Source organism: Oryctolagus cuniculus, chromosome 5 (assembly GCF_964237555.1).
Source record: "Oryctolagus cuniculus chromosome 5, mOryCun1.1, whole genome shotgun sequence".
In the NCBI taxonomy this organism is placed as follows: Eukaryota; Metazoa; Chordata; class Mammalia; order Lagomorpha; family Leporidae; genus Oryctolagus; species Oryctolagus cuniculus.
This window is the reverse complement of record NC_091436.1, coordinates 153720024-153739670: the sequence shown is the minus strand read 5'-3', so window position 1 is coordinate 153739670 and position 19647 is coordinate 153720024. Positions and strand designations below refer to the sequence as shown.

The 19647-nt window shown below is 44.5% G+C and overlaps 2 protein-coding genes across 9 annotated transcripts; both read right to left on the bottom strand.

Annotated features, from left to right (window-relative positions):
* Window positions 1–3456: 3456 nt before the first annotated feature.
* Window positions 3457–13629, bottom strand: ZSCAN26 (zinc finger and SCAN domain containing 26). Of its 8 annotated transcripts, none has more exons than XM_070074348.1 (5): window positions 13511–13617; window positions 12858–13012; window positions 9215–9694; window positions 8777–8894; window positions 3457–5272 (listed from the first exon to the last, which is right to left on the bottom strand). In XM_070074348.1, exons 3-5 carry the CDS (start codon window positions 9629–9631, stop codon window positions 4368–4370), a joined length of 1440 nt encoding a protein of 479 aa, XP_069930449.1. In that variant the 5' UTR covers window positions 9632–9694; window positions 12858–13012; window positions 13511–13617; the 3' UTR covers window positions 3457–4367. The 8 variants fall into 8 exon arrangements, with proteins under 8 accessions (XP_069930449.1, XP_051711007.1, XP_069930453.1 ...); XM_051855047.2 differs by having other exon boundaries at window positions 9212–9694; window positions 13511–13616; XM_070074352.1 differs by having other exon boundaries at window positions 9617–9694; window positions 13511–13615.
* A 2015-nt stretch (window positions 13630–15644) lies between these two features.
* NKAPL (NFKB activating protein like) lies at window positions 15645–19255 on the bottom strand. The gene has a single exon (XM_002714143.5). The coding sequence runs from the start codon at window positions 19238–19240 to the stop codon at window positions 17900–17902; it is 1341 nt and encodes a 446-aa protein (XP_002714189.2). The 5' UTR covers window positions 19241–19255; the 3' UTR covers window positions 15645–17899.
* Between the last annotated feature and the right edge of the window lie 392 nt (window positions 19256–19647).

Below are 19647 nucleotides of genomic sequence, written 5' to 3'. Positions count from 1 at the left end.
CATTGCTTTCTTATTGTTGTGTTTTAATAGTTCTTTGTATTTTGGATAATAGTCCTTTAATAGGCATGTCTTTTGCCGTTGTACATCCAGAAAATGGAATATTACATAGCGCTAAAAAGAAACGGACTATTAAGCCACAAAAATACATGGTAGAAATATAAGTGCAAACAAGTATTACTAAGTAAAGAAACCAATCTTAAAAGGCTATATACAAGGCTGGCGCCTTGGCTCAATAGGCTAATCCTCTGCCTGGCGGCGTCGGCACACCAGGTTCTAGTCCCGGTTGCCCCTCTTCCAGGCCAGCTCTCTGCTGTGGCCCGGGAGTGCAGTGGAGGATGGCCCAAGTGCTTGGGCCCTGCACCCGCATGGGAGACCAGGATAAGTACCTGGCTCCTGCCATCGGATCAGGGTGGTGCGCTGGCTGTGGTGGCCATTGGAGGGTGAACCAGTGGCGCAGGAAGACCTTTCTCTCTGTCTCTCTCTCTCACTGTCCACTCTGCCTGTCAAAAAAAAAAAAAAAAAAAAAAAAAAAGGCTATATACAGGCCTGCGCTGCAGCTCACTTGGCTAATCCTCTGCCTGTGGCACCGGCACCCCGGGTTCTAGTCCCAGTTGGGGCACTGGATTCTGTCCCAGTTGCTCCTCCTCCAGTCCAGCTCTCTGCTGTGGCCCAGGAAGGCAGTGGAGGATGTCCCAAGTGCTTGGGCCCTGCACCCGACATGGGAGACCAAGAAGAAGCACCTGGCTCCTGGCTTCGGATTGGCGCAGGATACCGGCCACAGCACGCCAGCCATAGCGGCCATTTGGGGAGTGAACCAACGGAAAAGGAAGACCTTTCTCTCTCTCTCTAACTCTGTCAAAAAAAAAAAAAAAGGCTATATATATATATAAATGTATATATAAATGTCATATATATGACATTTTAGAAAAGGCAAAAGTATAGGCCAAAGTATAGGACAGAGAAAGATCAGGGTTATTGGGCAGAGAAAGACGAATAAAGTGGAGCTCAGGATTTCTAGGGCAATGAAAATACTCTGTAATAATGGTGAAGAGGTTTTATCATATATTTGTCCAAATCCATAAAATGTACATCAAGAATGAGCATTAGGGGTCAGCACTGTGGCATACCGGGTAGAGCCACCCCCTGCAGTGCTGGCTTCCAGCGTGAGTGCTAGTTCAAGTCCTGGTTGCTCCACTTCCGATCCAGCCTGGGAAAGCAGTAGAAGACGGCGCAAGTCTTTGGGCCCCTGCACCTGCGTGGGAGACCTGGAAGAAGCTTGAGGCTCCTGGCTTTGGATCAGCACAGCTCAGGCCATTGCAGCCATCTGGGGAGTGAACCAGCGCATGGAAGACTCTCTCTGCCTCTGCCTTTCAAATAAATAAATAATCTTTAAAAAAAAGTGAGCATTAATGCAAACTATGATCTTTGGGTGATGGTATATCAATACAGGTTCATCAATTGCTAACAAATGTACAACTTTGGTGAGGGATGTTGACAACGGAGCAGTGTGATATTGTAAAATTTAGTCTTTGACCCTGTTTCCTGGTTTACAACCCCTTATATCCTTAGACTCTCCCAAATGGTAGTGTCTTTTTTGCACGTAAATTATCTTACAAAGGCCTGGTACTCCCCATGTAGCATCAGAATGGGGGCTGGTCACCAGAAAGACCAATGCACTATTAGAGCATTGGGACTTTCCACCTACCCCTCAACTCCAAGGAGGGGGTTGGAGCTGAAGGTTGAGTTGATGCCCAGTGGCTCATGATTTAATCAACTATGCTTATTTAATGAATCCCCCACAAGAACCCACAAAGAAAAGGCCCAGAGAGCTTCTGGACAGCAGAAAACATGGAGTCTTGTTGAAATATTAATAACACATCAACGGGTACAGCCCACCAGCTCCAAAGGGATAGAAGCTCCTGCACTCAGGATCCTTCCACATCTGGCTGTCTCTCTCTCTTCATCAGGCTGCTTACTTGAATCCTTTAAAATACCATTTACAATAAACTGGTAAATCTAAATACAGTGTTTTCCTGAGTTTTTTGAACCACTCAAATTAATTGAAACTAAGGAAACCCTATGTAATCACTTGGTCAGGAGTTCTGATGGCCCAGCCTTAAAACTGGTTTCTAGTGGGGGCAGTCTTGTGGGACAGAGCCTCAACCCGTGGGATGGATCTGATGCCATCTCCAAGTAGTGTCATAACTGAGTTAGGGATCATCTAGTTGGTCTCCACTGCAGAAATGCTCGTTTGCTTATAGGGAGACATTCCTACACACCTTGTGAGATAACAAAAGTGATCTGTGATATTACACAGTAGGGGAAATTGAATCTTTTTCTTTCAATTCAGGAAGGCTATGCATATGTGGAAGCAGGAGGTATATGGGAAATCTCCATACCACCCCTCTAGTTTTATTGTGAAAAAAAATGCTCTAAAAAAATCTACTTTTAAAAAGCAATCCATTTTTATACTCAAAAGATTGTCAAAAATTCAAAAGCATAACTGACAGAGTTGATGTGGGTGAGGAAAATTGGGCATTTTTACAGATTGCTAATAGGATGTACACATTAGTATATTTCTGGAGGGTATTCTAGCAAATTCATCAAAACTTTTAGGAAATATGTTTATCTTTTGTCTCAGCTCTCATGAGAATTGAGTGAAGGAAAGGAATGCAACAAATAAGCAAAGTTGAATGCTCTATGTTCAGGAATGTCCCTGACATGGGACTTGTGTTGTGTTGCATGTAAAGCCCTTACCTGCAATGCTGACATCCCATGTGGGTGCCAGTTGGTGTCCCAGCTGCTCCAATTCCAATCCAGCTCCCTGCTAATGTGCCTGGGAAAAGCAGCAGAGGATGGTCCAAATGTTTGGGCCCCTGCTGCCCACCTGGGAGACCTAGATGATGCTCCTGGCTCCTGGCTTCACTGTAGCCATCAAGGGAGTAAACCAGCAGATGGAAGATTGATCTCTCTTTCTCTGTAACTCTGCCTTTCAAAATGAGTAAGTTAATTTTTTTGAAAGTTCCTGGAATATTCTTTATGGTGACAGAACTATAAATAATTCAAATAACAGTAGGGACAAAGACCATGGAATATTGTGAAAAGTTTTAATGATTTGCATATCTTTTCTTAATATTTTATTATTTGTTTTAATTTTATTTGAAAGGCAGAGACAGAGATCTTCCATCCTCTGGTCAACTCCCTAAATACTATCACCAGCCAGGGCTTGGCCAGACTGAAGCCAGGAGCCCTGAATGCCACCAAGGTCCCCCATGTGGGTGGCAAGGACCCACACAAAGAAGAATCTGCCACGACTCCTCCTGCCGCTACTCCTGCAATGCAACCAATCAGCAAGTAATTTCTATTATCTCGGTGATGTGTTTGGGGGTGGACTCTCCTAAGCTTGGTGTTCGTCATTACCATGATATTATAGTGCTCACAATATAAAGGCCATAATCTCTTAAACTGACTTTATTTTATTGTTGTACAAACCTTTTACAAAATTTCCAAACAAGCAACATTTTAAAATTGCATCATCAGTATTAAAGGAAAAAAGTCCAACTTTCACCATCAGTTATGGAACAGTGTCAATGCAGTAGCCACTCCACTGGCACTGGGGTCATCAAGTGAGACAGATGCTATGTGCATTAATTCAGCACAGTTCATTCAAATGTCTCCTGAAATTTCTTCCATAGCCTAAGTAAAACTTTGACATAACTTGAATCAGTGAGGTAATGTTGCAGGGTTGGCGGTGGAAAAATGTAAAACAAGAGGTTAACCCTGAGGGCACGTTCTGTAGTTAACCAGCAAAAAACTGCTTTCCAAAATGCTTCCACTGATTGTGGAAGGGGAGGGAGGGGGGTAAAGCCAGTGGGAGGGAGAGGATGAAATCAGTGGTGTAAAATGTTCACCATTAACCTGTACTTTAAGATACTTTTGAGAGTGGTAAATTTCTAAAAATCGTTAGTTTTATTTTATAGGAATCTGTTGCTATAGCATAAGCAAAAATACTAACCTGCCTTTATAGGTTACATTTTAACCTAAAAATCTGTGACTTGCTGCTGACTTGGAAGCGCTCTCTGTGCGTCGGGAGGCTCTCTACTATCCAGAAACACACGATCATGAATTTCTCATGTTAAAGACTCTGAGAAGTCCTGTGGTAGAGAATGGTGTTTAACTTTGGTGCCACAGTATCATCCAGAGTGAAATTATTGTTGTACAAACCTGATGTCAAGGAAAATAATGGGGAGGGACTTGCTTGGTCCTCAGGAATCCTCTGATGCCAGAGTTGGTCGGAGTAACTTTCCCTAAACTGCTGTTTGGTTGTCAAATGCATTCTCTTTGATGCTCTACAAGCACAGGCCACCTCATCCAGCCAGTTTGTCTTTGTGGTGGTATCTCTGATGCTGAAAAAGACCGGACTTCTGCCGGAAGGCTTCTCCACATTTATTGCACTCATAAGGTTTTTCCTGGTTGTGGATTCTCACGTGCTGAGAGAGGTGTGAGTTTAGACGGAAGGCTTTCTGACATATGGTACACTTGAAAGGTTTCTCTCCAGTGTGAATCCTGTGATGTCGAATAAGGTCTGAGGTCAAACTGAAGGTCTTCCCACACTCATTACACTGATGGCTCTTGGCGTGACTGTGGATTCTCTGATGGTGGGTGAGGAGCAGGGCCTGACTGAAGGTTTTTCCACACTCCTTGCACTCACAGGGCTCCTCTTGACTGTGAATTCTCTGGTGGCGATTGAGGTGAGAGCTGCGCCTAAAGTTCTTTCCACAGTGGATACACAGGTAAGGCTTCTCTCCAGTGTGGATTCTGAGGTGCTCCAGGAGGCCTGCGTTCTGGCTGAAGACATTTCCACACTCCTTGCACTGATAGGGCTTCTCACCAAGGTGGATTTTCTGATGCCTGACAAGGTGAGAACTCCTCTGAAAGACTTTCCCACACTCAGGACACTGATGACCTTTCTTTCCAGAAAGGATTTCCTGATGTCCAGTAACACTAGAACTCTGACACAGTTCAGATGCGCTGGGTCTCTCTCTCGTGTGTGCTCGCTCATGTTCAGTCAGATCAGAGTGGCGCATGAACGCCTCCCCACATTCTGAGCATTTGCAGTCGGTCTTCTCCTGGGTCTTGGCCTGCTGCCTTTCCAAGTCACAGTCCTCATCGTGAGCCTCTGTGGGTTTAGGTATTTTCCCAGATGATTCTATTGTTCCACTAGAGTCTGTCACTATAGCAAGTTCCCCATTCTCAATCCTTGTCTCCTCACCTGAAACATTAAAGACAATACCAATTACTTATTTTCTGGTTCCTGGGGACAGGAATCTAGAACTAGGTGGAAAATATTTAAATCAAGCCATGTGTAAAACGTAAAAATGTCAAGGTTGTTAGTATCTGTATTAATATTGCCAGGCATTGTGGAAGGATGGGGGATGGCAATGGAAGACAACTTATTTTAATGGGTTTAAATTTTATCATGTAATACACAACACAGACAAACTAGCAAGCAAAGAAATCAGCTGTCTTGAAGGGCATGACTGTATATTCTTGCAAGTGATTTGCCCCATGCAAAATGAACACAGTGAGGTCAACTGAAGATGCTGGAGCCAACAGGAAAGAATGGCACTTTCATGGGAAATGAAGAAATGCACTGCTGTCAGGTTTATTGCAGACTAGCTATGCAGTCACACAGAGATCATGGACACCCTCTGGGCTCAGGGTCCTCACCAATTCATCAAATACATTGGATCTTAAGACCCTGAGGATAACATGGAGTTCATAAAAATGACTGTTATTCCTATTCTGCCTCCTCTCTGTTCTGCTCCTCTTTTCCTAACACTTTCCTGATCTTTTTCAACAGCAGGTACTGCTTTCTTGTGTGGTTCAACAGAGCTTTTATTTCTCACTGCTGACACAATTTGTTCCTATGTCTGTCTCTCCCAACCCAAACCCCAACATCTCAAGAGACCATGAGCGTATCCAGAGAGGAATCTGCTTTCTCTACTGCACTGTCTGGCACCTAACAGACACTAAACAAATGCTTGTTAATTAATGGCCTGTGTCCTAAGGGTAAAATTAAAAGAAGACAAAATAAAACCTAAGCTCAGATACACAGGCTAAAGGGTGAGATGGATGGGCAGCTGGGATAAAGGCCCTTTAAGGGACAGGTCCGGCGCTGCAGCTCAGTAGGCTAATCCTCTGCCTGCGGCACCAGCACCCCGGGGTTCTAGTCCCGGTTGAGGTGCCAGAATCTGTCCTGGTTGCTCCTCTTCCAGTCCAGCTCTCTGCTATGGCCTGGGAGTGCAGTGGAGGATGGCCCAAGTGCTTGGGCCCTGCACCCGCATGGGAGACCAGGAGAAAGCACTTGGCTCCTGGCTTTGGTAGCAGCCATTTGGAGGGTGAACCAATGGAAGGAAGGCCTTTCTCTGTCTCTCTCTCTCTCACTGTCTAACTCCGCCTGTCAAAAAAAAAAAAGGGGGGGGGGGACAGGAGTATGAATGAGGATGCAGAGTCCAAATGAGAGACTAAGAAGGGAAACCGCAGACTGTACTAATAAGTAAGTGAGGGTTAATCAAGATGAGCAAGGTGAACGCTGAAGATAATAAAAAAGGAGCAGATGAGGGCCAAAAAGTGAAAATGACCATGAAAAGACTAGTAAGGAGACATCAGAGAAAGTCAAATCACATACGGGGAGTGGAGAGATTAAATAAAGCACTCTGTGTGAAAGCGCCCTGCAACAGGAAGAAGACAACGATATGAGGGAAGGAAGTAAGAGGCAAGGGAAAGGAAGAGATTCTTTGCCAGTACTGACATAACAACATAAATAGACAAAAGGAGGGAGAGGGATTGAAACCAATAAAGAACCTGAACTTTGAATATAAAATAACATTTTCAATAGATTCCGAAGGTAAGAGTCTACTACAAGGGCCAGTGCTCTGGCACAATGGGTTAATGCCCCGGCCCGCAGCTCCCTGCTAATGTGCCTTGGAAAGCAACAGAGGATGGTCCAAGTGCTTGGCCCCTGCACCCCTGTGGGAGACCGGAAGAAGCTCCTGGCTCCTGAACTGAACAGCTCAGCTCCAGCTGTTGCAGCCATTTGGGGAGTGAATCAGCAGATGGAAGACCTCTCTCTCTGTCTCATCCTCTCTCTAACTGTCAAATAAAAAAAAAAAAGCCTACTATCACAATATTTGCATTTAAAATATACTCCTGTCATTAACTATATGCTGTAAGTTCATTTCCGTAAGGCTATTCAGAAGGAGCAGGCTCTTTTTTTTCATCAATTCTACTCAGAAGGCTCCCAGAAGAATGGGACCTTTGAAGCAAACTTGGAAATTGAAATGTAAGTAGTAGGTAAAGGATGGTTTTACATACAAAATCAGCCTGTAATCAAAAAGACAAGTTATTGAGTGACTATCCAAAGCCAGAGACTGTAGCAAACTCAAACAAAACAAAGCCTCTGGCAAGAAAAAAAAAAAAAGAGAGAGAGAGAGAGAGAGAGAGAGAGAGAAGTAAACCAGAAATTACAATATAATGTGACCACTTCCGTGACAGTAGACCTCTAGGAGTGAATGCAGGGAAACTAACCTAGACTTGGGACACTTTAGGGAAGGATACAGGAAGTGATATCTAAGACTGGCCCTCAATGATGAGTAGGAATTAGTTGGGGAGAGTGAGGAAAGCATGTTCCAGACAGAAGAAACAAAGCAGGAGACTCAGAAGAAACAAGGAGCAATGGTAATGGAATGGAGCTCACATGACGGGAACACACCGTGTGAGCAGTGGGCACAAGGTGACTAACTGAGCCCATCTGTCTGGTACTGAGGTGTTGAACTTCCCAGCACGCGGAACCATCGATGGTAAAAGCTCAAGAATACTGGAATAACTTGACTGTGTTGCTGGACGTGAGGCTGAGAGGTGAGCATTAAGCATGTGCTGGAATATGTCATGTGCACTTTTGTTAATGGGTACTGGGAGCCAATGAAGGTGATAATTTTCTTATATTTTATTTTTTATTATAGAAATACTCAACTATTTAAAAAGTAGAAAGAATAACATAACATTGCCCACGTCACTATAAAAGGTTTTAAGGAGAAGGAAAACTTTAATGAATCTGTGTATACATGATGGAGAATGAACAGGTGGTTAACTTAGTTTCACTAGATATACCAAGATGACTCAAAGCTAGAGAGAAAGGCAAGTGTTGTATCAGACTAGAAAGAAGAAAAGAAAATGCAAGGAACAGAAATTAGAGATTTCAGTGACACAGAATGATAACAACAACAACAACAAAATAATCCAGTTAACATTCAGAAATAAAAGGCAATATAATTTCTAATAATTTGAAGGCAATAAGAAAAAATGAATAATGAAACACCTGAGTGGGATTATTTGTCTCAGGTGAGAAACTAGGACTATTTTTCCTTATTCACCCCAATATGAAGAGGAGGAAGAACAAGGTAACAGTTCAGGTTCCTTTGTACCTTTTCCTTGTGTTCTGGTCAACTAACACGTCTACAGTGATGAAAATCTTATATCTCTTAAGTATCTTGAGTGTAGTGCCGATTAGACAATCTTAATTATTTTACATTTGTGAAAACTAATCAACCTGCACACTTACAAGGAGTTAATTTTACTGCATGTAAATTATATCTCGACAGACGTGACTCAAAATAAAAACAAACAAGACACCAAGGGTGCTCAGTAGGGTCCCAAAGGGAACTGCACAGTCCTCCTCATCTGACATGCACAGAAGATGCACTTCAGTTCTTACCCTTCTCTCTCTCGGGTTTTGGAGCTTCCCACTCCGGCTGGACCTGCTGCTCCTGCACTGCTGTGAGAGGAGCTGTCTTCTCCACAGCTATGTTTTGTTTCTTTGTCTGCTCTGGGTCCTAGGCACAATTAGGTATGTGTAGGAATAATTAGATTGGGTGAGAAAACTGCTGTTCAGAAAAACATTTCAATCTTAGAAAAGAGAACAAAGAGAAGTTCCAAAGGGGCAAAGAAAAAAGGATGGGATCCTGGCTGTAGTCTCCCACCAGCCAGGGGCAGGTAAGACTGAGGTAAGACCTACAGAAACAAACATCCGTTTTGGAAAGGCAATGAACCAAAGCTTAGCAATTTTCCTGCCACTGCTGAGCTCATGTCCACCTGTCTGGTCAGAGGCTCAATTCTTGTCTCCCTGGAAAAGAACACATCTGACCCTTACCACCTGTCGTCCTGCTTCTCCACGTTCCAGCTGCAAATCCTCCAGGACAATAACCATGTCCTCCCCGTTCTCTGGCTGATGCTCCTGCACCCGGGCCTGGAGTTCCTTGGGTAGAATGGACAGGAACTGCTCCAGCACCAGCAGCTCCAGGATCTGCTCCTTGGTGTGCGTCTCGGGCTGCAGCCACTGTCGGCAGAGCTCCCGGAGCTGGCTCAGTGCTTCTCGAGGTCCCGAGGTCTCTTCATAACGCAACTGTCTGAATTGTCTGCACAACAGCTCCTGTGTAAGTCCTTTGCTACTTCCTTGCAGCTTGAAGCCCTGTTCCCAAGGAGGGTAGTGCTCCTCCCTCACTGCCTGAAGCCCCTGCTTCTTCAGATTCAGGGGAGCCAGGGAATGAGCACTCACCAATGCTGTCGCCATTCTCAGCTTTGACTGCACTCTGTTTCGCAGAACTGTGTTTTCACTGTATCCTCAGGGTTCCTCCTAAAAACACAAGAATCAAAGGAACAGAATCAGTAGTGGCAACAACAATAACAACAATGGCAATAATCCTGTCTCAGGTTTTTACACTTCCTACTATCTTTTTTCCTCCCTCTCTCTCTCTGAAACAACCATTCCTAAGCACACTTACAAAATGAGAAAACTCTGGTTTATCGATGATTGTTGGTAACAAGGCAGGAATGATAAATGTGAAAAACCATCATTTTCCAGCCCTTGAAATAAACGATGAGGTCAAGGGCCATAAGTGGCTACTAAAACCACTGAGCCGAAGGGAAACAGGGCATTCTAGACATCTCGAAAAAAAAAAAAAAAATCACTACACTGCTTATTAAATACCCAGGAGGAAATGTATGTATCTGGCAGTCACAAACTTAACCAAATGATCCAACTGAGCAATACTGAGACAACTGACATCATGTGCTTTATATGCTTAAATGCATTACTAAAAATGCTTCACATGGATCTAATGATGAGGAGACACTCAGGTAAGTCCAGAATGCAGCTCATCCACAATAGGCATGGGCTCTTCAAAACAATTAATTTCATGGAAACAAAAAGAAGGTGTGGGAAGGTTACTGCTCTAGATTAAAGAGACATAACTCAATGCAATGTATGAAATTTGCCTCTTGCATTTGAAAAACAGCAACAAAATATTTTTGAAGAATTTAGAAACATGAGTATGAATGACATATCAGAATACAGTAGCTGGGGCCAGCACCTTGGCACACTAGGTTAATCCTCTGCTTGTGGCACCAGCATCCCATGTGGGCGCCAGTTCTAGTCCCAGTTGCTCATCTTCCAGTCCAGCTCTCTGCTGTGGCCCAAGTCCTTGGGCCCCTGCACCTGCATGGGAGACCAGGAAGAAGCACCTGGCTCCTGGCTTCAGATCAGTGCAGCTCCAGCCATTGTGGCCATTTGGGGAGTGAACCAACGGAAGGAAGACCTTTCTCTCTGTCTTTCTCTCTCACTGTTTGTAATTCTACCTGTCAAATAAATAAATAAAATCTTTAAAAAAAAAAAAAAAAGAATACAGTAGCCAAACTACAGCTCAGCAGACCAAATTGAGCCTGAAGCCTGTGTTTGTATTCATTTTTAGGAATCCAGCTATTCCCATTTGTTAAATATTGTTTACATCTGCTTTATACTATAATGCAGAAGTGACTGGTGTTCATAGAGATCATATTACTTACAAAAAACCATTTTCTATCCTGTCTTTACAGAAAAAGGTTACTAATCTCTGTTAGAGAATTTTCTCAGGCAAGACAATAGTTTTAGGTCATGAGAGAGAACATTAATCTCATGAGATGCATGATACAAATTACTTTCAAATGTTTTAGGGGGAAAAAGGTGTGTGAAGAGACAGCTACAGCTGTCACATGAGAGTATGAATTATACTATTCTTACAACTTCTCTGTAAGATTTGAAAATTCTCAAAATGTTGAGGGGGAAAATAAATATGACTGCTTATACATTCAGCAAAGCAGGGGTCAAAATTAACTAAAAGAATGTAAAAATATTCATCTTTCATTTCATTTACTGATTGTCCACTATGTACCAAGGTCCCCTCACTGTTGGGAATACACAGATAGAAGACAACTCCCTGGTCTCTATAGCTGCCTGTTTCTCAAAAACATCTTAAGTGAACGTGCAGCTACAGTTCAACGGATAAGGTGTTGTTGACAAGGGATGCACAGGCTGCCAGCAGAGGACACTGGTAAAGCGTGTAACTCCCCACAGCAGGCGGAAAAGGCTTCCTGGATGGGAGCCCTCCTGTGTCGCACGCAGAAAGACAAGTGACAGGGAGCTCTGAGTCTAGAACAGTTGAACATCCAGCCTGGTGGTGGTTAGTTCTTGCTGGGTAAAGGTCAGATGGGACTAGAACCCTGGGGATTAGCTGTAAGTAAGGGAGAGAAATTAAAAGGAACAAGGAAGAGGTAGGAGACCAAGTACAGCAGTGTCCAGAACACAAGGTTTACCTCTGCAAGTATTGGGTGGTGAAGACAGTGGGCCCCAGCCAGACGTGAGTTCTATCCAGCCCTGTCACATACAAGCTATGTGACCCAAGGCAAGCGATTTATCCTCTTAGAGCCTTAGTATACTCACTGGTAAAATATAGTAGCTAATTCACAGTGGTTTTGGGATAAATTATATAATAATTATAAAGAATACAAATTCATTGATTTATAAGTACAATCACAAGAAGACAGTACTCAAAAATGTGAAATGCTAACAAAAAAAGAAAAAAATAAAAAAATAAAACAAAACAAAAAATATGAAATGCTATAAGAAAGTGGATTAATCAAAGACCAGATGTACCCACTTTATTCCAAAACACAGAAATCACTGGTGATCTCTGTGAAGACAATTTGGTAGTAGAATGAGGACAACAGCCAGTGTGACAATGAAAATGACAAAACAGAGTGAGCAAAATTTACTCTTAAAGTAAGATTCTAAATAGGAGGAGGGATATGAGGCAGAAACTAGGAAGGAGTAATACATACAATAATCTGTTTGTGACTTCAATTACGATCTTTATGCTGATGGCTTCCTTAATTTTTAGGCCAGATACCTTCAATGCCTGACTTGCATTTCCTTCTGCCCACCTTATAATGGATATCCTACAGAAGCCTCTCAAACCCGAAATGTCCAAAACAAGTCCAGAGAATTCCACCACCATCCGTTAGAGCCGGCCCTCGGAATGCAGGGATTTAGCACTCTTATCTTGACTACTCTTGGGTGATTCTACAGACCTAAATAGCACCTCCAACCGTTGACACGTGTCTTTAAATCACTGTGTATGTCTTGCTGTCACATATGAGTATTCCTGGTTGTGTACATAAGAACACTCCACAGCTGAGATTTTTTTTTCTTTGTCAAAGACCAGCATTCTTAATGGAAGTGGAAAAGTCCAAGAAAGTAATGGTTATTAGCAGGAAAATAAAAGTGCGGTATTGTGATTGTTAATTTTATATGTCAACTGAACTGGACCACAGGGTGCCCAGATATTTGGTCAAACATTATTCTGGATGTTCCCATGAGAGTGTTTTCGGGTGAGATTAACATTTAAGTAGGTAGACTGTGGACTGGGTAAAGCAGGCCTCATCCGACCAGCTGGTCTGACTAGAACAAAATCGCTGACCCTCACCCTAAGACTGAATTCCTCCTGTCCAGTGACACATCCGCTTTTCTCCGTGCCATCAGTCTTGAGGGGAAACATCTGCGATTCCAGGGTCCTGACCTGCAGGCCTTCAGGCTGAACCGTACCGTAAGCTTTCCTGGGTCTCAGGGCTTCAGGCTTGACTGGAACGAAATTAGGGGTCCCTGCGTATGAGACAGCTGGCCCACTTCCCCTGAAGATCTTGAAACTTGCCAGCTGACCACTAGTCACGTAAACAGATTCCTTATAACCAGTCCTTCTCCCGGCACTCCGACCACTCTGGTCTCCCCATTATTCCTCAAATTCGCCCAACAAGCTCCTGCCTTAGGACCCCTTGCCTTGCTGTTACCTCCACCTGGAGGGCTCGCGCTCCAAAAAGCTACAAAGCGCTTTACGTCTCTTAGATTTCGACACGGATATACCTTCTCGGTGAGGCCTGCTTTCCTATTCCTTGACTGCGCCAAAGGGGTAAAAATAAGCAGAACCGTTAGCAGCGGACGCAGCTTCATCCCCATCAAGGGCCCCCGGACGGACCCCGCCCCCGCCACGCGCGGCCACTCTCTGCACCCGCAGGGACCCAGCTGCGCCCCACTGCTCTAGGAAGCAGTGCTACCTCAGCCCTGGACCCAGTCACCACTCACCCAGCCAAGGGCTGCAGGAGGAGCCAAACGTTCTCAAACACCGAGCTGGAGTCGGCCGCCTGTCTGCTCCCGCTCCCCGCCGCCGCTTCGGCTCCGCTCTAGGAACACTGGAGGACCTCGGCTCGATGGTGTCCTGGGTCCAGGTGTAGAGGCGGGTAAAGCGGGCCACGCTTGGCTGGGAGGGGCGTGAGGATGCAACCTTGGGTTTTGTCGTTGCTTCATTTGAAAGCAGAAGTTTATTTTATTCATGTAAAGCCGGGTTGGCTTATTGAGTGTTATCACAAACAGGTGACATTTCTCTCACTTTCTTGCCTCATATAAATAAAACACATACTTCACCATTCCTTCCCAATTTTAAAAAATCATCAAACAGTACGGCAAAAATAAGTGACAGAGTATTTTAAAAATTAAAATGAACAATGAACATATGTTTGGATTGAAAGTTTTCAAGTCTGCTACTGTGGGAGAGAGTAATCAGTATCACTGCAATGAATGAAGTTTTTTTTAGGGGGGGCAAATTTTTTCAGATTTACTTTACCAAAATAAATTCCACAGCAGAGACTAGAAATAGTCCTTCTCTTGCCCAACACAAACTGTGTTTTTATAGTCCTTGAATAAAATAAACCCTCTAAAAATCTGAACTAAATTTTCTGCTTAATCGTTGACAGGGTTTTGAAATATTAAGTATCTTATGAACCAGTGTACGGTGTCATATAATTTATTTGGTATTATAGGCACTGAAATTATAACAGAAAAGAAAAAAGCAACCAGTTTCACTATTACCAGGAGGGTAATCTTTTTCTCCTCGGGTGTCAGACACTTAAAAGTACCTTTTCTTGAGCTGTAGATGCGGAGGAAATCTTGTCATCTGCAACAGTATGAATGGATTGGGGGTCACGATGTTGAGTGGCATATGCTAAGCACAGAACATGCTGTGACTCACATGTGGAATCTAAACCAGTTGATCTCACCGACGTTGAAGGTGTAATGGTGATTACCAGAGGCTGAGGGGAGTAGAGAGGAGGGAGATACGGGGAAAGGTTGGTTTAAGGAGTACGAAGTTACTGTTAGGAGTTCTGGTATTCTGTGGCGCCGACACACGAGGTTCTAGTCCCGGTTGGGGCACCGGATTCTGTCCCGGTTGCCCCTCTTCCAGGCCAGCTCTCTGCTGTGGCCAGGGAGTGCAGTGGAGGATGGCCCAAGTGCTTGGGCCCTGCACCCGCATGGGAGACCAGGAGAAGCACCTGGCTCCTGCCATCGGATCAGCGCGGTGCGCCGGCCGCAGCGCACCGGCCACGGCGGCCATTGGAGGGTGAACCAACGGCAAAGGAAGACCTTTCTCTGTCTCTCTCACTATCCACTCTGCCTGTCAAAAAAAATAAAAAAATTTAAAAAAGGGAAAAACACAGGTAAATTTAACTTAAAAGTGGAGTAGGGTGGGTGTTTGCCCAGCAGTTGAGACATTCAGTAGGGCACCCGTGCCCCATGTTGGAGTGCCTGGGTTTGACTTTGAGTCCAGCTCTCTGTTAATGCAGACCTTGGGAGCAGGGGTAACTGGTTTTTTGACACTTCTGGCTCAACATCCCTCCCTCCCTGCCCCCCACTGCCACCGACCTGTAGATGGGAGTGCTTGCACTTTCTCTTTCTCCCCCCACCAAACAAATAAGTAAAATTTTTAAAGAAGTTAAAATAATCCTAATTCATTTAGCACTATGGCTAGTTTTTACTATTTATTTTCTTTGAAAGAAAGAGATCTCCTGCCTACTGATTCACTCTACAGGTGCCTATGATGGCCAGGACTACGCCAGGCAGAAGCTGGAAACCAGGAACCCAATCCAGACCTCTTACATGGGCAGAAGGGACCCAGGTTCTTGAGCCATCACCTGCTTCTTTCCAGGTTGCTGCGTTAGCAGGAAGTTGGAACTGGGAATGGAGCCTGACTCTAATCCCCTGACACAAAAGTGGTCTGAAATAAACTCTCAAAAATCTCTTTTAAGCCAGACTTGCTGCCCAGATCTCTCTATAACAGCAACACCAAACAGCAAGTTAAGTGTAACTACAGCAAAAGAACTGTCACAAGTTTTTGCTGTATTACACACACAGCATTTTACTTTACACAAAATTGTGTATTTTATTTTTTTTGGGGGGGGGGGCGAAGATATCCACTCTTTATATCTTGGTTTACTTAGAAGTCACAATTTCTCAGACACATCTTTTTCCCAAAAAGATACCTTTTTGGCTAGTGTCATGGAATCTTTTTAGTCTTTATAGAGCAGTATGATGCTTTTCTCCCAGAAAAGTAAGTCCAAAGGCAAATTAACTGTGGGAAATAGTTGCAAGATATGTGATGAAGAGATTACATGTATTGATGGAAGATATCTTTAAGATGTACTTAAGTGAAGAAATCAAGGTATCAATCCATGTATGTAGTATGGTATGGTTTCTGAAAATGGAAATATGCGTGTGTAACACCATGGTTCTCATCAGTGTTCCCCTGTCCTCTTTTGGGGAAAACCTCAAGCTGATGTGTTCTAGTGGGGTGGTGGTAGCTTTCCACATCACATTGTCTTGCCAGATTCTAGAATCCCATCCCCTCACCCTCAGTTCCATGGGGCTTATCAGTGCAGTGTCTGCAGCCTTGAACAGGAAGTTATTCAAAAGAGATAGTTTGGTTAGTATTAAACTAAAATCTCCAGATCCAGGCAGATATCACTGAATGACAAAGGCAGCCTTATCACAGACGTGAATGGAGCTCACTGTAAAGTATTTCCCAGGACGGGTGCTAGCCAGTCCATCAGTGCCTATTTTCCTGTCCATGTGGTTCCTCCTGATCTGATCTCCTCCTCTTGAGTCCTACCAATTACTTCCTCTTTATTTTCTGTTTTCTCTTTCTCTTGCTAGTCAAGGTGGCCCAAATCTACTCTTTGGAAGACTCAAGTGCCCTGGATCTTCACATTTTCTTTTATATCTCTGTTTAGGAATAAAGCCTAAGTCCTCTTCCATTAGAATTTGCTTCTAATAGTCAAAGTGTTTTTCTTCAAGAAAATTTTTACTTTCAGCTTATGTACTGTTTAAAAAAAATTCAAAACTACAGTGGACATTATCTATTCTCCCTGCCCAATAATGCCATGATTTTCATTCAGGTACCCATTCTGGTGCATTAAGCCATTCTATTTCTCTGGCAACAGCACTTTTGAGTAGCTTTGAGATCAAGGTGATCCAATGAGGCTGCATCTCCAGATTCTTGGTTTTCTACTTGAAGGTTGACTAGGAAAATTATAACCAAACTAAGGAGATTTGGTGGTGGTTTTTTTCCTTTTATCTTACATCAAATTTATTTGAGAGGCAGAGAGAGAGAGAGAGTGACAGAAACTAAGAGCAAGCTCCCATCCTGGGGCCAGCCTAGCAGCATGGCAAGTTAAGCTGCTGCCTACACTGCTGGCACCCTGTTATCAGAGCACTTGTTCAAGTCCTGGCTGCTCTGCTTGAGACTGAGTTCCCTAATGCTCCTGGCTGGACTGAGTTCTGAGTGAACCAGCAGATGGGAAGTTCTTTTCTTCTCACTCACTGTCACTCTGCCTTTAAAAATAAAATCTTGGAAGAAGAAGAAGGAGGAAAAAAAAAAAAAAAACAGCTCCTAACCATTGGTTCATTCACCAAATGCCAACAATCTACCCTGGCTGGAGCCAGACCTTGGAGCCAGGAACTCAAGTCACATAGGTTTCAGGGACCAATTTATTTGAGCTATCACCAGCTGCCTCTAAAGGGAGACCAACCTGAGTAAAATGACCCATGGTGAAGGGAGATGAAGAAAGTGGAGAAAGAAACCAAAGTTCTATTAAAGCTGTACAGGTAATCTATCCTCCTCCAAAACTTTCCAGTTGTAAGAGCCAATAAATCTTTTACAACTCTTTCTGCTAATTGCAACTAGAATCTCTTGTTCTTTCTGAGCTTGTTTTCATCCTCCCTGAAGAAAATGATTGGCAACATGAGGCAATGAAGCCATCCAAGAGACAAATCAGAGAAAGAGGAGGAAAAAGCACTTCAGTTTAATATCTCTGTTATCCATAACATACACACTTGTAGCTACACAGAAGTAGGGACAGATTTAAAAAAAAAAAAGACTCCAAAAAAAGATTGGGGAAAAGAATTGGGATTGGGGTTACAGATTGACTTTTTACTAACTTTCCACCTGTAATGTCTGAATATTTTTAAGACCATGTGCACCTATTACTTTAGATTGAAACCAAAAATTAAATTGCTAAAGATATCCGTAATAGCAGCTTTTTCCTGAGGGACCCACTGAATAGTGAGCAGCCCTGTAGGGCTTTAAAAACTATCTTGGTCTCATGAAACTGCTTCAAGTCCTGCCATACAAAAACCAAGTCCTCACTTGTCATCTTTCCCTTTCGTCTTTCTGTACACCATCTCCCGAAAACTAGCTAAAATTTTATTCTCCCTCTTCCGTCTCTCTTCTTGGTTGAAGGATGCAAGGGCTCTTTTCTCATCAGCACTGTAGATCTGGTTCTCTTTCCGCAGCCGCACAGCCTCCATCCTGCGATGCCTGCTCCCACTCATGACATAACCCGAGCACTCAAACGAAGCGATCTCTTCACTTGTTAGCCCAATTTCACCTCTTCGTGGGATTCGCTTTCCTGCTTTCACGTACTCAGCCATAGCAGCACCTTCACCAGGGAGCAGAGCATGGCCATAGTTCAAAGGTTTTTCGTCCTGATTAAAATGTTTCATAGGTGCTTCTGGGCCTATTAAATCCATGGTCTCTACAATCTTTGACTGCTCCATCCACACACCTTCTGGCAACTCCTCCTCCGAGCCTTTCCAGCTTGAGTCACTGGATTCTTTTCTAGACCTCTTATTCTTTTTCTTCTTTTTCTTGACTCTCTGTTTTTTCTTCTTCTCTTTCTTCTTGGCTTTTTTGATTCTCTTTTCATCGTCATCATCAGGGCTGGAATTGGTGTCAGAGTCTGAATTACTGTCATTATTACCAGAATAGCTCTTATGTTTTCTTTTGGTCTTTTTCTTTCCTTTTTTCTTGTTTTGTGCACGACTGGTCTTTTTCCTTTTTTCTTTGGAGGTGGAATCCGAACCACTACTCTTTTGGTTCTTGTCCTCTTCGTCTTCAACTGGGGTATGCTCATCAGAATCCGGTTCGGGAAGCTTGGGAGACAACCCCCACACCTCAGGCGCCCCCAGCTCCCCAATCCTCTCTCTCTCCTTCAGCCTCCTGTGCCTGTAACTCTCCTCCTTCTCCTCATAGTCTTCCACCCACGGCCGGTCGCCGGCGTAGTGGTGGTGATGGTGATAGTGGAGGTATCCGCCGTAGTAGCTTAAAGACGACGAGAAGGCATAGTCGTGCAGCGCCGGGGGCCGCTCTCGAGAGCCAGAGCGCCTCAGGCGGCAAGCAGCGCCCGGGTCCGACGCGGCCCACGAAGGCTTGAGGCCCTCACGGCCTCTGGAGTGAGAGCGTCCGGCCTGCTCAGTGGTGGGCGGACTCCCGGACGAGCCGCGGGCCAGTCTCCGAGAGCCCGAGGTGTCCTCGGTAGAATGAGACTTGAATACCGGGGCCATGAAGCACAATTCAAACCGCGATGCCGAGACGGTTAGGGAGCGCGGCCAAGACGGCCGCCTACGCAGGCGCACTGGCAACGCCGCGCCTCTCCCAACCTCCGCGCTCCCGACCCGCGCCGGGCGCAAATGGAACGCGCGCATGCGCTGTGTGGTGTTGGGGGGGTTGCTGGACGGGCTGGAGTCGGCTTAGGCCGCGCGCTCCCGTGGGTAAAGGGCTGTGGGCGCCCCTGCTTTTAGGACTGTCGTTTTCCCCACCTGAGCCCCGCGGGGCCGTAAGAGGGAAATTTCGCATCAGTGAGGCCCTCTACTGTTGAAACACTCCCTTCTCTACTTGAATATTCCCAAGTTGGTGCTCACCCTTTCTCCCTTTCTGCCATCATTGTCTTCATCCCAGTGTTCCTAGCCCCGGTTGCCCGGGCACCCGTCCCCCTAAAATGGAACTTGTCCACTGTGGAGTTTCAAATGCTGAGCTGCAACACGGGAGCCTTCATCCGAAGAGCACTGCCGGATAGCTCCAGCTTTTTGTTATTTAGCCTAGGGTTCAACCA